Genomic DNA, 17,460 nt, shown 5'->3' with positions numbered 1-17,460 from the left:
GGTAGCATGAGCTTTTGCATTTACTTGCCCCAGTGGTCTTCAGACCTGATTTACTCCCTTTTTTGCTATCTTGGACCCCTGGAGCACAGGGTTCCTGATAAATTAAACTTCGGCTACAATGAGCTGGAATATGGCCCGCACACTGTAAGCCAGAGCTTGTAATACCCTAATGCGCTCTCCCTCATCAGTCTGGAAAGGTGAAACCAGCCTGATTCACTCTCGCCCTTCCTCTGCTGAATTCCACATCAGTGGGCCCAACTGCAGGAGCTTCCCTGTCGGGGGATGGCTGGCAAGAAGCACTGCAAGGAAATCTGTGATGTGGACCTACCCTCCTCTCTCAGAAATGCAAAGTTAGCTTGCTCAGCATGCCCGGATCTCCAAGCAGCATCCAGGGCTGAGTGAGATAAGGTCATGGCACAACACAGAAAGGTACAGGTGAGGCAAACGCCCACCCAACCAGACTGAAGTTCCTCCCCTCTGGGAGAAACACTGGGAAGCGTGGAGTCCCCACCTGGCCTGGCCTTTCACAAAGTAGCTCCTTCTTCAGCTCCTCACCATAAGCATAACACGTGGAAGTGACATTTTACTGTCCTCAGCTTGGTGACATAAACTGCAAACTGGATTGACACCAGAATACAGAAACTTGAAATTACTTCCACATTTAGACTTTATGATAGAGACTTAGGACATGTTCAGTGTACAATCAGCACGTGCCAAATTATTTTGGGATGTGCCAAAATGTGTGTTGTTAATATTGAACAAATGATCATCTGTGGATGATGGGGTTTTCACCTTCTGTTCCCAATAAATCTTCCTTTCTCTACAATAGTGTTGCTCCCAATGTCCTGATGCAGGCAAAATGTCAGCTGAGGTCAGCCGAGACCTGAATTAAGACTGCAGGCTTGGCTTGGTGTGCACAAACCGTCTGATGCCAGCAGGCAAAATTAAAGAGAACAGTGAAACACCCACAATGTGCAGGTTAAACCCCCACTGCTATCAAATCAAGTACAATTAAGAAGTCAGAGCAACAAAGAGGGTAGATGGGTTTCACACTGGAAGTAAAATATCTTCTTTCTCCCTTCTGTTTCCCTTGAGTGGATTATAATTCTTTGTAAAGAACACAGTTTATTTTTGTCTGTCTCTTGTTTTATCATGGTTTCTTAAGATACAACCACCTCGGTTAATTTTTTGTCATCCTGCATCTTCCCACTTGGGACTGTAGAGAACAAATTAACCACTTCTCTGCATAGGCTGGGGAGAGAGGATTCATTGCGCTCCAGCTGAGGTCACTGGCAGTTTTGCCCCAAAAGAGCTCTCCTATATAAAATAGACCCTGACTCTAGTTTGAGAGCTTTGTCTTCTGAAGGAGTACCTACCCGCCCTTTCCTAACACACAGCTGCACAGCCTAGCTAGATAGAGCCTAGCTTCCCTGAAAGTCCAGCTCGGAGCTGGAGGCCGTTCCAGCGGTGCAGTTACTCTGCATCCCAAATGTCCTCTACATAACTTCCTTCTTCTGAGACGAAAAACCGAGACTCAGTATTCTCTAGGATAACAGTGTGGATACTTACACACATCATATTGGAACACTCAGTGCTTTTTAGGGAACCCCAAAGTTTGCCAGAAATTCCCAAGTTCATTTTGATTTGGTCTTGGATTTGTTGCACATTCTTAACCATTATTATTTTTAAAGGTTTAAATGATAAAGGTATTTAAACAGCTTTCTTTTTTTCTTCTGTGATGTCTCCCAGTGCTAGCAGTTCATGGGATATATGAATGAAACTATATTGATATCAAAGGAAATTACAGCATTCGCTGTTCAGGGAGATGCTCTGATGAGGGGTTTTTCTGACTAGTAATGCCAGGTAGTAGTGATGGAAAACATTCAGTAGGTGTACACTTAACGTGAACTTGCTAGAGATATAAGGAAGTTTCCTTATTAAAACAGACATTTCTTACTAATAAAATTCAATTAGCATGTCAGCCTTGACTTCAGGCACATTTTAAAGGAAGTGTCAATTTAATAATCACTCTTCAGTTTGAAATGTCATCCCTACTCTGATAACAAGTAAACTCTATAACATCTATAATTAAGAGAGTTTGGAAGAAGGGAGTTAGTTTGCACATTTTTAATCCTGTTTTGCCTGCACTGTATGATTTGCAGCACTGTGTGGAGTCCAATTATTCTTTTCTGCTACAGGTACATGCACTCCTGCAGGCCCTGAATTTTCCCCACTTAAAGCAGTGACTAAAACAGAGGGGTCATAGTTCGAGAGTGAAAAGGTTTATGGTAATACAAATATTAACAACTACCAGAAAGAGCAGTAGCAGGCTGGGTCAGTATAAGCTGGTGACAGCACACAAGTGCCTGGGGAAATGCAGTTGGACAGGAAAGAGAGATTAACACAGAGAAACACTCACTGCTTTAACGCCCATATGCGTCCTCACCAGGAGGTGTGAGGAAGGTTAGGAAACAGCTCTACTGAGAATCTTAAAATTCTTCTCAAAGAAGAAAGGAAAAAGGGTGCCCAGGCCCAGAGGGTAAGAGAAAATTCAGGCTGCACAGTGTTAGTGGTGATGGGAAATGGGCAGCAAAAGTGTATTTGTGAGGATTGTGAAAGACTGCAGGGACAAGGATGAACAGGGAATACTCATACCCATACCTATATCATACCTATATCTATACCATACCTATATCTTAGCATATTCATGTAGCAGTTCCCAGAACTCGCAGTCTCTTGCATGCTTTGTTAACACTTGTATAGCTGTTTGTGCCAATAAAGTTGTATGAAAGCAGGAACTGGAAGTAAGAAGACGTGTGCCTCAGTATAACAGTCATGTGGCCTTCAAAGGCCAGATCACATTGAAGGAAGAAACCATCTCTGTGTCCTGAACAGAGGAGTGTTTTGGGGAGCATCGGACACATTGTCAAAAGCTGAATTACCAGTCTTTTGCCTGACTAAGCCACTCAAACATAGAGACCCTCTTCAGCAAAAGTATTTCCCAGCTAAAATCCTAATGTCCCATGTTTTGGACGTGATCTTAACATGGTCCTGCTGAAACAAACCGGCAGGGCTGAGAGTCTGTCCTAAGTGTGCTACCTGCCTTAGGCTTTTAGCTTTATAGGCTATAGCCTTATAGGCTTTTACCTTTAATGTGGCCTTGGTGTGATCAATGAATGCCATGGTTGGGTCTAACTGCAGAATGGCAGCTGAACCTTGAAGGGAGTTTCTGAACAAGGACATTTTTTGCTAGCCTGAGTAGGTACAGGTTTGTCTGTGACATCTTTGCTGAGAATAAATACGTGATATACTTAGAGGGGGGCTAACATTAGTGATGACAGATGCCACATTATGGTCATAAGGCCGCAACTTCATTAATATGATGCCTAAAGACATCCTCCTGACAGCCGTGGAAAGAGGAGGAAATGACAATAGCCTACAGCACTCACCAGCCTCTCCTCCCTTTCTGGCACTGCAGGACAAGACACACTGCAAGCAGGCCAGAGCAGTCCTGCCAAACCGTGTGAGATTGCCTACTCCCATCTCCCTGCTTCCTGCAGCTCACTGCAGCAGGGAACCAGATTCCTTCTCATCTGCCAATGGTCCTGCCCTCCATCTCCATCAGCACGAATATCCCCTAGCTGGTGTTGCTGTAAAATCACACCTCAGCAAGGATGTCAGCAGGAAATGCAAGCCAGGGGATGAGAACAGCTGTGGTATGGGGATGGGAAGCTGCACAGCAGCTGCTGTGGGTTATGAGCAGGTGCCTGCCTACCACCAGCAGCACCAGTGAGAGATCACGCAGGACCTTTCTTTCACCCTTCTTGCCCACTCTTCCACTCCCATATTGTATGTGTGTCTAAAGCAAACTGTGGTGCAGCCTTTCACTGCCATGGGTGAAAGCCAGTGCCACCACAGCTGCATCCCAACCTAAATTTATGGCAAGCAACACAGGAATACAGCTCACGCACATGCAAGAAGGCAGTACAGTCCAACAGGAGGCTTTTCTTGCCATAAATAAATACGTAAGGAACAGTTTCACATACTTATCCATGTTCATGACTGATATTCTTTCTGACATGTCTCAATCTCTAAGGTCTGTAAGTGCTTCTTGAAATCTAGTGATGCAGAAGGTTGGTCCACACTGATGTATTCACAAATTAATACCCTGGGGAATACTCTTGCAGTCTAACTTCAGCCCAGGGAAATTACCCTCCCTGGGCTGCCCCTGCAGTCAGTGCAGAGGGACAAGCCCCACTGAGGAGCTTCAAAGCAGAGGCCCAATAAGCATTCAAGATCCTGCATGGAAGATTTTTTTTCCCTTTCCTTTGGCTACAAAAAGAACCTCCAGAGACCCATCCCATGAGGCTGAAGTTAGCCTTTGGGCCCCACCCACTACGTCTGACATTGAACAAAGAGAAATCCCGGGGGCAGTTGAAAACCTGCTGAATTAGGTTTTGCACCACCCAATATAATTGATGGAAAATATATAGTAGGTGTGTGACTGGGACGAGATGTTACTTGACCAGAGGAAACTGAGATGTCATCTCCACTTGCCTGGTGGAAAGTGTCAGCATCCCATACTCAAGCTGTGTACAGTCTGTTGTGTTTGCAGTGAAATACTAAGAAAAATGGCAACATCTACACTCATGGAGGGAAAGACAGAAATGCGACAAGACCTCCAAATTGAAGATATGCTCCCTATGATGGAGATGCACAGACTTGGCAAGACCTGCCTCCTTTAAACAAGTTCACTCATGTGTGGCTTTGGCATTATGTGTGTCTCGTGCTGCTACGTACAAGGATCACACAATTCTCATGCCACTAGTAGTGTCCCTAAGGTGAGCTGTACCTTTCCAAGCCTGGGACAAAGAGAGAGACCATGGAGACTACAGTAATGCATAGTAGTAATAACCCGACGGGAAAAGTAAAGGAAGAGCAAGTGCTGGCTGCTGGTAGCTTTGCTGAGAATGAGTAGGGATATGCTGCAGGAACCAAGGTGGTGTTTTCAAGGGAAGGAAGAGAGCTGCACAGTTCCTGCCCTACCTGAGCTGGTCAGACATGACAAGCAATTGGGAGGCTGTGGTTACGTGCAATCTAAAATCCTGCTTCTTGCAGCTTTTACCTGTTAGGAATGGCCCAGGCCAGTGGCTCATCGGGTGCCTGAGAGAGAGGCAGGATGAGTGCCTGAGCTGCCGTATTGCTGTTTCCAACAGGTTTGACTCCTGTGGTCCTTTTCTTGCGATCCCACACCAGTTTGGGTGGTTGCTGCTCTTTCTGGATCATTAAAACTTAATCAGTCCCTCCCCCTTTATGAATCTTGAGTGAAATAATAAAATGCCTTTCAGTGGCTTACAAATATTGTGCGCTGACTCCTACAGGTGAGAGGAGCAGTGCAGGCCATGCTCCATTACCAGGACTAAAAGCCACGCTGCTGCAGAAGAAACTCAGGAGCACGGGCTAGATAAGCCCCAGTGATTTTAGCAGCAGCTCCACTCGGGTCCAAGAAATATTTTCAGTATTGCTTGGGCACTGCCCCCCGGACTGCAACGGCTCTCACATCCCTGCCCATTCCCAGTGGGTCGCACCTGAACTCCGGGCCTCCCAGTAGGTGTGGGGAGGTGGTGCTGAGGCTGGGGCAGGCAGGGGCAGACTCCGTGCCCTCCTTCCCTCCAGGCACAGGGCTGGCGTTACCCATTCCAAGCCGAATTAGAAACTTGAGCTAAAGACCCATGCTAACTCTGCACGGTGCTGTGTTCCCACAGGCACAGTGTGAAGGCTCATGAACTGTCCCTGCCAAAAGCCAGCAGCTGGGCCAGCAACGTTTGTCAGCTCAGGCTTCGAGCTCTGCGAAAGCAACTGAAGGCTCTCCAGACCTAAGCCTGCCCCAGGAGCAGGTCACCGTGCCTAGCACGCAGGTGCACGCAGGTGAAAGCAGGCAGCAGTGCTTTCTCTGGTGGATATCTGCAACTCAGACCACTTGACCAGAGGTACCTGAATGCTGCTTGCATGTGGTCATGTAATGACAGACTGTATTGCAACACACACGTGCAAGGACGACAAGTTAAATTCAAGTGGGCTAACTTAAACTAATGTTTCCAAACGGTGGAATGCCGGAACTTGCAGCCACTTGGCTCTCCTTTTACGGTAGCTCTTTCTGTGGTAGCTGCACTGCGTATTCACCACCAATAATTTACAGTTTACGTTCGCAGTTCATGCCTGCTCGTTAGGCATGGTCAACTTTCAGGAGTGAACGTAAGCAAGCTCAGCTGCCCTGCACCAGAAACAGTGCTCCCTGTCTGACTGGGACCCGGCCTTCCCTCACACCTCCTAAAGAGCATCCCCCTGACTCGGGAGGCTGCTGCCCCCCGCCGTGCCCCGAGGTGACACCCGCGGGCAGGCACCTGCCTCCTGCAGCGCTCGGGCCTGGCGGACTTGGGCTCTTTTTGCCCCCGCCGGCGTCTTTGCCGCCTTCTCCTTCCCCGCACCCGAGCCGTGCTCCCGCCGGAACGGGGTCGGGGTCGCCCCGGCCGGGCCGCGGTCTTCCCGGGGCACCGGCCGACGCCTGACCGGGCCCGCCCGCAGCCGGTGCCCCGGGGCCGCGGCTCCCCCGACGGCTCGGCGGGCCCTGCAGCGCCTCCCCGCGGCGGCGGCCGCTCGGCACCGCCCCGGTCCGCGGCCCCCGCCCCCGCCCCGCCGCTCTCCCAGGCGGGAGGCTCGGCGGCTCGCTCCTCCTCGCGGCCGCGGGATTCCTCTCTCCGGGTTTTCGGGCCGCCCCTTCACACCCGCCGCCGGAGCGGGACGGCGTGAGAGCGAGCGAGCGAGCGAGGCGGCGCGGATGCGCCCCGGCTCCCCGCGGCGGCAGCGGCGGCGGCGGATGCTCGGCGGAGCGGCGGCCGCTCGGCAGCCCGGGAGCCCCGCGCAGGGAGGCAGCGAGGCGATGAGCCGCCCGCCGGCGGACGGCCGCGAGTGACGGCGGCGGGGCAAGGAGAGGCGGCGGCGGCGAGGAGGAGGAGGAGGAGGAGGAGGAGGAGGAGGCGGCGGAGGAGGAGGGCAGCGATCCCCGCCAGTGCCCGCGGGAGCCCGGGAGAGCCCCGGCCGAGGGCTCAGCCATGCCCTTCGCCAAGCGGACCGTGGAGCCTCAGCGGCTGTGCCGGCGGCAGCCCGCCGCCTCCGTGCTGGAGGAAAGCTGGGGCGCGGAGCCGCCGCCGCCGCCGCGGGACCCGCCGCCGGAGGAGCCGGTGACGGCGGGCGAGGGCGCGGAGGCGGCCGGCGGCGGGGAGAGGGAGGCGGCGGCGGTACTGATGGTGCTGGACCTCTGCTCGGTCAGCAACGTGGCCCTGTCGCGGATCCTCCGGCAGCTCTCCGACGTGGCCCGGCACGCCTGCACCCTCTTCCAGGAGGTCGAGGCTGACATCCAGGGCACCCACCGCCGCGTCCGGGCGCTGCACGGCCGCATCGCCGGCCTCCAGGGAGCCGTGCGCGGCCTCGACCCCAAGCAGGAGGCAGTGCGTAAGTACCGCGGGATGGGGCGCACTGCGCGGTGGGGCGCACGGCGGCCCGGCCCGGCCCGGCGGGGGAAGGCACCCTCAGTAACCCGCCGTGCAAAGTTCGGGGCCGGAGCCGGTGCGAGGGACGCCCCGGCGGCGGGGCGGGAGGGGCCCGGGCGGGCGCGGGGCGGTCGGTCGGTCGGTCGGTGCGCGCCGCCGGGCGCCGCGGCGATGCCGGCGGGAGGGATGATGTCAGTGGTTTGTGCCTTACATAAGGAGCTGGCTGGCGGGGCTCTGGGGCGCATCTTCTGCAACCGAAGGTTTGACCGGGGAGGGGGCCGACCTCTGTCTGCGGGGCCCCGGGGGGTGGGCGGCAGGGGGATGGTCCCCCGGCCCCGGGCATCTTGGGGTGTCTCCCAGTGCTGGCCTGTCCCCCGCGCCGGACAGATGTCTTCCCCTTAGAAGTGTCTCTGACTTCCCCATCGAGATTTTAAGCTCTTAAGTAGAAATGATAAAGCAGCTTCGTCGTTAGCCAACTTTCGGGGCCATAAAATAAGGAAGTTTGGTTAATGACTTCTTTCTGTTATAAGCGTGGTCCTGAAGAGCCAGGGCTGGGGGGGGGGGGGGGGGGGGGGGAGAAGATCTAGGCAATATGCGACTTGTGTTACGAGCAGTAAGAGCTTGAATCCTGCTTCTTCTCCACCCAAACTATAAAAGCGGTGACAGGCTCTGTAGTCCTAACAGCTGCCGATTTCTGCTGAATATGGCTCATATTCACAGCAGTCTAACAATTTTGTACTCTCACTGGTGCATACGCTTCCCAAGCGCCTGTGAATATGTATTTTTTTGGTACATAGGGCTGTGGATTGGAAGTCTGGAATAGCAGAGATTGGTGTCGATCCCGTCCTCTTAATATCTGGCTTAGTAAAAGCAATGGCCTCAAAGGGGGTTTTGGCTTAGTTTTTGCCTTCTGCTGTTCCTCTCTAAATCCTGAGTACCTCCAGTGAGTACAGTGAAGTGAGTTTACACAGGGGTAAATGAGAGCATGCTCTCTTCTAGGTGTTTTTAATGAACATGCCATTTAAAAAATCATGCTCTGGGTTTCCTCCCCTTTGGAGCGGTGTGGAATATAAGTTAGTCTCCAAGGATCAGCGAAGCTGTGCTGATTAACAGAATCAAGCTTTGAGTATTCAGCGGTATTTAAACTACATCCTCAGCAGCTGTAGAGTGACTTTGCTGGTGATATATTAATATACATCAACTGTAGATCAGACCGAGGGAGGCTTTCTGTGGTTTCAGGACGAGTGTGTAATCAGAGCAGAGTGCTGCGCTGCGATTGGAAACTACAGCGTGAAGGAGGCTTGGCCGATGTAGTGAGGGAACTGGCTGAGGAAATGAAACTCCTTGTATCACATTCTCATCTGTAAGTCTTTTGAGCTGAGTTCGCTGTGAGTATATACTGATGTAACTGAGAGCAGAGCTTAGCCTTTCTAATCTGTACGGCTTTTTGCTTTCTGGATTGTGCAAGTGCAGCTTGTTTTCACAGTGCAAAACCTTGATATTACAGCACAGTTATGTCATGCGCTTAATTAGAGGGTCTGGTTTACCCCTGTGATGATAAATGCATAATCTGCTTCTTTGATGTTCTTCTGTTTTCATTTAAATCCTTCTCTGTTTAGGAGGGGAGAGACTTTTGGTCATGATTTTCCCCATGTACACCTGCTGTTCTTCCTTCCCTGATATATGGTACAATGTACAGCACGGTGCCGCTGTTAGAGCTGCAGCTGGCCCTCAGTCTGGCCAGCCAAGGGTTCCTCCACAATGCCAGGCTTTGCCACTACTCATCCTCTAGTAGGTGTGCATCTTGCCTCCAGCTATACAGCTGCTTGCAGGCACATCGCCCAGCCTTCATCGCTTCTCTTCATGCAGTGCTGTGCCACGTGTGCTTTAAAGGTGGAAGTCTCCATACCAATCCAATGTGCATGATCAGTCGACTTCTTTGTTGTCCGGCTGCTTTTATTCCCCATCCAGTGTTGGACCAGCACAGCTTCATTTGCATAGTGCTATGTCTGAACAGCTCAGCTGGGACCTGGAGCTGAACAGCACCATTCTGCACACCTTCTCCTCACATCCCCCAAATCCATGCACATCCACAGCAACACCTCCCTTTGGTCTCCGGACTGTTCAGAGGGCCAGATGAAACTGCCCGTCCTCGCTGTAGTGTATGATAGCACTCTTTCTGCTTTCTGGGCAGACACCTCCTCCTTTGTTAGTACTTTCAGCAAGACTATGCTAGCATTTGTTTCAAGAATTAAGTGTCTACGCAATTTACTCTTCACAGTATTACACTCAAGTCACTGCACCCAGTTGATTTTTGAAACTGAGAGAGCAATCGCAGGTGGTCACAGGTCTGCCCAGGACCTTACCAGCATCACATTAAGGCATACTAACTTCTGCCTCCTGTGGCAAACGTGGGACTGATGAGGTGGCCTCTGGGCTGTCTTTTGGCTGTATAGCCCAAATGTCACATCTAAGAATAACTCAGAATTGGCTGGAAGTTTGGAGTTGCACCACAAGGAGCAAGCTGGTGACAGGCATGCAGCCACTGCACCCATAGCATGACTGTAAAGTTTGCATTGAACTTGTTGCACGCCGGGAGCCTGGAGGTTCTGGGCCACTTGGCATATCGACTGAGGTATGTTAGCACCACGACAGTGCAATGCAACCACATGTTTTTTAAGTGGTCAGTTTAAAACTTCTAGGCTGTCTTGCCACAATGAGATGTTCTTGATGTTCTAACACCAAGTGCAGCGCAGGGATTTGAGAATAATGCTACCAGACGTTGCGCTAGGTACTGAGCTGTGACGTTGGAAGGCCTTGTTCTCCACACCTTGTAAGCCAGCTGAATTCCGAGATTCCCTTGTGAAGGCACAGGCTGGGAGAGGAATAATGGGCTAACGCCATCTCGGGAACTACTGAAGCCAGTGATTATAGGGGCTTCCCTACCCCCATCCCTTGCCCAGAACGCCACTCCTTGGCAGTCGCAGAGATGATACTGAGGGGAAAGGGAGCAGGAAAGGAGCTCACCTGAAAATAACATATTGTACAATTTTGCATAGGGCTGTATTTTATATTTAAAATTAAGTATTGTTGTATTGAAATAAAACATCTATGTTGGGTTCAGGGAATATTAACTGAAAATTGAAGTTAATTAAAACTGGCATTTTTCAGTAATGCTTAGTGCTGTCGTTTTCATGAGGCCTTAACATTCTCAGTTCTGTTGCTAGTGGTGTGCATTTGCAAGGCTGTGTATGCTTTGCTTTAAGAAAAGTACCTCAGCTCCTCTGCTGAGCTACTGGCAAGGGTATTTACCTATGTGCTGCTCTTTTGTCACTGTTCAGAAATCTGGTTAGGCACAATAAAGGACTGATTCTGGGCAGCTGCAAGCAGGTCATCTTCAAAAACTCAAGGTCCCACGCCTCTGCCTTCCCAGATGCTGCTTGTCCTTTCATCTTTTTATAAGCCTCTGGCCAGCTAGCATCTTGCAAATATGAATCCTTTCCCACCCTCTGACTGGAAGAAAAACAAGGGTGAGAAATGTTTTCCTGCTCAGCTCCTGAACTAACTACTTTGCCCTTCTGCCACTCCAAGTACTTTACTGCTTTTCATCATGAGCAGCTCCAGGGTCTGCTTTTAAAGCAGAACCATGTGGGAATAACATGATTGTTGTCAGTCTGGCTGTTGCTTAGAGTTTTCTTATTACCAGAAGGAGAACTGAGCAGTGTGGTGCTGCCCAGTTTTATTATTAGATGTTTGATTATCTTGGTAATACAGAAACGTAGAAGTGCTGGATTTGTGTGTAGACTTGGGACTCGGTGCCTCCACTATTGTTTGGAAAGACGATTTCTCTGTCTAGGGGACTACAGATCTGGCAGTATAAGTGGAATATTGTACTTTTCAGAAACTGATGATGTAAGCCATCTTGCTTTCTGACTAATCGGCAATGACCGGGCAGCAGATTTTGAAAGCCCTAGTTAACAAGATCGTTTTTGCACCCTGGCATCCCAGAGAATTCCACACATTCCAGGCTTTTTTTTTCTGAAAGCATCAATGTGTTACCAGTATCCAACCTTTCTAAAAGCTGTTTTCGTTTGCAGCAGTTGCCTGCTGTATCTTCATTGCTCCACTTTTCCATTCCTGATTTTCCTACGTGCTTGCAGTTAGTGATACAGCCACTTAGAAGTGTGGGGATCTCTGCTCTTCAGAGGCCCCCGGATCTCTGCAGTGAGCTCTCCTATAGGTTTTTCTTCTTTCCTGAAGTGTCAGTATTGAGATAAAAAAGACAGCTGTGAACTGATTCTTGATCATTTTAAGGCTCTGCATGTATTTATTCTGCTTGATTGAAGTCAGTTACTAAGAAGAGCCTGGCTAGTTTCACTCTTGCTTTCAGTCTCTCTCATTGTGCTTTTTAGGGGGTTTTGTTTTGATTTTGTTTGGTTTGGGGTTTTGCGCTATTTTTTTGTGGGTCTTTCTTGGTTTGTTTTGGTTTTACACACTGACATAAGGGTTTTCTGTTTGGGTTTTGAGCACTGCAGAGAAATGTTTAATCAATTGTAAGGTTTTTATTGTGCCTTCTGCCACAATCCTACCATTTTTTCAAAACATATGTTGGACACAAAGCTTATCAGATAATTCCTCTCCTCCTCCTTGACTTAATGCGTTGAAGTCTCAATTGCTGTTGAAGTGGAATCTAGAAACTTTAATGCTTACATCTCAGGATACAGTTGCATTGTAAGGCCATCTCAGGCTAACTGGTGAGCATCCTTGCAGAGATCTTCAGGCAGGAGCATAAAACCTTACGAGTAGGTGCCATCTTGAAAGAAAAAAGAAGCAAGTGCAAATTGGGTAGATGTGTTGCACTTTATCCCAGCTTCACACAATGCTAGAGAATTTAAAGTGCAGTTTTCATTGTATGGATTTTCTGTTATGCTGAGGCACATCTGCAGACCTCCACAGGCTGGGTATGTTTACATAAAAATATCTCTGATGCTGCTGGAGACAAATCAGAACAGATTTCTAGCTTCCCCTACCTCTGTATTATAGTGCTTTATAACATATAGGCATATCTAAGTGTAGTTACACTTTTAGAGGTACACACTAATGTAGCCTGGGGGACATGAGGTACAAGGATGCATTCAGAGCTTCCTTTGTACATTGAAACTGTATTAATTGGCAAGTCCTTGTTGGGTGCAGAATAAATCCTCTGAAGAAAAGCAGAGTTGTATGCTGGATGTGGTAATCCACCGCCTTCAGTTTTGTGTCCTGCACCTGCCCAGATGGAACGACACATCCTCTTCACTTGTTCTTTTGGAAAAGGAGAAAGGCTTTTGACTTTACTTGCCAGGTGTGGTTTTTTGGTGTTGTGCTGGTTGCTGCATACTCATTTGTGTTAGAGAACTTGCCTCTCTGGTGCACTTGACTGTAATTTGCCCATGAATGCAAATAACCCAAGTTGTGGGTGTGGGAAAGTTGGAGGATTTCCTTGGTGCTTGGCTTCTTCTAAATGCAGAGGGTTGATGGCAAGTTAGCAGAGTAGAAAGCAGCGGGAAGCCAAAGCATAGACTTCCCTGCTTACTTCTATTGCTGTCAGAACAACAAAGGAACAGAGGAAGAAAAACCTGCTCACTTAAGGATCCCATCCCCACCTTACCTTAACCTTAGCTAGAGCACCATTAGCTGGAGTACTGTCATTTAGGAGAAAGATTCCTTATCTTTGTTTACAGGTGGCGATAGAAGGCCTTTTACACAAGAACACAACCATTCAGAGGCTGGGCTTGAGAGGTTGTTTTCTCATTCATTTAGTATGTGATAGAAGGTAATGGGTGGAATTTGTCAGGTGGCTTTGACATAGATGTAATGCTTTGGAAGTTGGGGTTGTCACCTTCAGTCACATTGGCTCATGGAAAGCAGACTCTGGGCTCTTTGCAGGTGAAAGCAGAATGTAATATCCCTTGTCCTGCGGAGGTCAGTGAGACTCTCGGTGGGAAGGCTGTGAGAGCCCAAGACTCGGGCAGACTCACTAGCCTTTATCTGGCACAGCCTACTAACAGGTGAATAGCAGACAGCAGTGTGGTTTTCCTCCGAAGCCATTCCTTGTTATATAGATGTAAATCTTCGGGAATTTTGCTGAATCTCATTAACTTGGTCTTCCATTGGTATATTACAGAAGGCCTTTGCCTGTTCTATAGTTCCTTGCTTTTCATTCCACAAATAGTACTTAAACTAATGTAACGGGTTTGAACTGTTTGGGGCTTTTGTTGCTAGATGGAGAGCCTGCCAGTCAAAAGACCTGATATCCAAAAATACTCAAAGCTGGCTTCCCACCTCACTGCAGCTATATAGCTGTGTAGTATTGTAATCATTAGTGGAACTTCTTTCTAACTGACACTCAAGACCCGAGCAAGGGTCTCCAGTGGACTTATTAGAAATCCTGGTGGAAATGGCTTAACTCCTTTAAAACCAATGAGGTCTCCTTTACACAGGAGTAAAACTGCAGAGAAGATAGAATCAGGCTCGTAAGAGACTTAGACTTACTGTGGATCTGTTGATTTAGCAGAAAAACCTCCCACAGCCCCTTTGAAACTCCATGCTTCTATTTAAAAGCCCCAATAATTTAAAATATGTGTTCATACAGAAACATATGATGAGCATTCCAGTGAAATCAATGGAGTCTTTCCTACTTTTGGTTAGTTCCCCTGCTGATACAGGAGAGATCTGGAGATTAAGAAATAAGCAGACTCTGATAATTTACTGAGGGCATGGGGAGGTCATTCACCTGTTGATTCACATGCATAAAAGATGACAGTTTCCCTTTATGAAAGACAAAGGGCCTGGAGTGTTTCCAAAAAACCCCTTGCATGGTTCTCAAATGTCCTTGGACTGAGGGAAGGGCTTGCAGGAAGCAAATATAAATATCCATTGTAATGGTGCCACTCAACTGCTGTTCTGGATCAGCAGAATCAGTTCTTACCTTTACCTGTTCGGTGGCTTCGGTTTCAAGGATCAGATGACAGCTGGGCTGGCAGAGATGTGCGAAGGTGGGGAGAAAAGAGCCTTACTGCTCCCTGGCATGAGCCAGTCCCAGCCTCTCCTTCTCCTTTCTGGCAAAGGCAGGCTTCTTCGGCGTGGCTGTTTAAAGGCAGCACCTGGCTTTTCCTCTCTCCAAACTGGAGAGCAGAAGAGACAGAGTGCAGGGGAACACCGGCTGTTTAAAAAAGCCCCTAATCTGACACATTTCCTTCACACATGCCTAGACATGATGTACCCAAATCAAACAGAGACCCCCAGGGAACTCTTAAAAGCAATGTTACGATGCCCAAAGCGGGGAGAAAAATAAGACCAGCTGATGTGAATAATACACATACGCATTTTAAAAGCATTGTTGCGGGGTTGTGTGGTCTTCTAGGTCAGAGAGCTGAGATTTTCAAAAGCTGCTCTTTCCAATCACTCACCATGTAATCGGAGGGTGACATCAGACTCTCGATTGGAACTACTTGAGCTATTAGGCTGTGAAGAGCAGAAACTCTCTGTGTTACCCAGTGTGTATGCGGGGGGAATGTTTTTTCCTTCCTTTGATGTATTAGCATCAAGAGAGGGAGTCTTCGCTTCATTCCTAATTGCTTCTCGTCTTTGAATTTATATACCAATATGTAAGTAACTGCAAAGGGAGATAGCAGAATTTATAAAAAGTTCAAAAAGGCAGGGCTTAGAGCATGATTAAAATAAAAGATAGCAAACAGTGTGTGCTGTTTTTAGCTGAAATATCTCCCTAGAATACTTTCCATTTACATTCTCATTATATCTAACTGCTTCTAATGCACTGCTTAGTTTAACAACTGGCATGTTTTTAGGGTAGATTTTATAGTAGATATACACCCACTGTGTTCTTAAGTTGAGACTTTAAATTGCAGTATCTGTATTGGACAGTCTTTTCTTATACCTGCTTGGCTGAAGGCAGGAAGAAAGTAATAGTGATGGGAACCTAATTAAGCCTGTGGTCTAATTACACCAGAGCTGTATGCTTGAAATGCTGTTAGATTCAATGAGTGCTGTGTGGCACTGCCATGTTAAGTCCCAGCAGAGAATGACATTTTATTTTTTAATAGGATCACTGTAATTCTTACAAAGCCATTGTGGTTTTCTCTTTCTTTGCAGCTGCCAGGGCAGTTGGACTTTGAACTATAGCCACTCAGACCAAATGCCTGAGAAAGTTCGGAGGAGCTGTCTTGCTAGCGTGTGCATGTGATTAAGGAGAATGAGCATAGGCGGTGTGTTTGTGCTATAAATATGCATAGCTTTTTCAGGCCTCCGCAGCTTTTCCCCCTGCCTTTTCAAAGTTTTTTTGTTAGCTTCATGACGTTTGAAAAGACCTATAAATTGGCCCGGATGGAGGATGAGTTGGGGGGAAAAGGTGCTAATCCTTCTCCTTGAAGACGTGTGTATGTGTATCAATCGCTGCTGAGTCAGGCCATTTTTAAGAGTAAAATATGCAGGGTGCATTGAAAAATGCCTCGGTGTCCACAGGCTTTGGATTGCTTTAAAGGCAAAACTGGGCTTTCTGTGCATGCTCAATTTTGACTGATGTTTTTTCTTTTTCCAAAAAAGGTATTACCAAGCGTTGTTCTCTTCAGATGGTCTGTGACTGCCTGTGATTGCAGAAGTCAGATCTGCTTGATGGTGAAGCTCAGGATAGGCTGCACTAACTCACTGTGATGCTCAGAGGCAAACTTTTTTAAAGATGGTATACATGTTTCATTGCATACAGTATTTAGTGAGATATGGTAAGGGGTGATTTCATTTTAAGTGAAATGAGAGATTAATTACGATTAAGTACTTACCACACAAATCAGAGCGGGTCCAAAGAGCAGATACTACCCAGCTCCATTTTTTCTCCCTGTAAGGTTTCTTTATTTACTTCCAGGATAAAGAGGGCCAGTTCTTGGCATAGGCATGGTCTTTTCTTTGGTGAGATGTTTTTTGGTGAAGTGTTATGTAAAGGAGACTAGTCAAGAGATATATATTAGTTCATTTCTCAAAAACAAAAGCATATATCATGGATTGACCACTGACTTGTACGTGCCCAGCTCTTACCCTGGAAGTGACATAACTCTGCACTGTCCAAGTTTTTAATGCAAGCATCTTTTCTTTTTCCTCGTTTATTTGGGGAGATGAATTTCTCAATACTTCTCCAAAACCTCTTCTAGATGCACAGCACAGCTTCTGCTGCTTTGGGCTGTGCTAACCAGAGCTTCCATGGCCTTCCTGTACCCCGGCAGTTAACACCATCACAGAGGCTCCTATCTCAGCATGCTGGAGACATCCCACCTCCCCTACCGTATCGACTCTGCTCCGCTGCAGCAAGTATTGCTGCAGGAGCCTGAAGTCTTCGTCTCTGCAGCAAATTGCCTGAAGTCTTGTACACAGTTAGCATGCCAAAGTTAAATTTTCCCCATCGGGTGGATTATTCTGACAAAACCATTTTTAGCCTGGTTTCTTATCGAAACAAGTATTAAGGAATAGCATACTCTGTGTGTGTATAGCAGGGGAGGGGGTGGGCACGTTTGTGTGTCTCCCACCAGCCATTCAGCAATTTTATATCTGCTATTCAGCTACAATTTCAACTACATTGCCACAGTATAGAAGTCATAAAAGATGCTGCCAGGTAAAGGAGAGAACAGACTGTTCCTACTGCATTTGAAGGAAGGGCTTGTTCTTTATTAGACACCAGAAAATCCACTGGGGAAGGAATCCCATATAAATGTTCCAACCCAATAAAAAAAAGTGCTCCAGTTGGAGCTCACATTTTCTTCAGTATGAAAGTCAGTCCTTTGCATGACATAAAAGCTGGTGAAAACCAGGCTTCATTAGTTCCACTGCTTGCAAAACTGCTTGTTCGTATTCCTCTTTCCCC

General features: G+C 47.9%; 1 protein-coding gene across 3 annotated transcripts in view; it reads left to right on the top strand.

The window, feature by feature from the left end:
• Positions 1 to 6,755: 6,755 nt before the first annotated feature.
• NHS (NHS actin remodeling regulator) overlaps positions 6,756 to 17,460 on the top strand; it is a 261,765-nt gene continuing 251,060 nt past the window's right edge. For all 3 annotated transcript variants that reach the window (XM_037377372.1, XM_037377374.1, XM_037377371.1), the window contains exon 1: positions 6,756 to 7,512. In XM_037377372.1, coding sequence (XP_037233269.1) covers positions 7,113 to 7,512 — 400 coding nt within the window. In that variant the 5' untranslated portion in view covers positions 6,756 to 7,112. The remainder of the gene's footprint in view (positions 7,513 to 17,460) is intronic.

This window comes from Falco rusticolus, chromosome 2, assembly GCF_015220075.1.
Source record: "Falco rusticolus isolate bFalRus1 chromosome 2, bFalRus1.pri, whole genome shotgun sequence".
Classification (NCBI taxonomy): domain Eukaryota; kingdom Metazoa; phylum Chordata; class Aves; order Falconiformes; family Falconidae; genus Falco; species Falco rusticolus.
The sequence above is the reverse complement of the archived record's forward strand: the minus strand, read 5'-3'. Positions and strand labels throughout refer to the sequence as shown.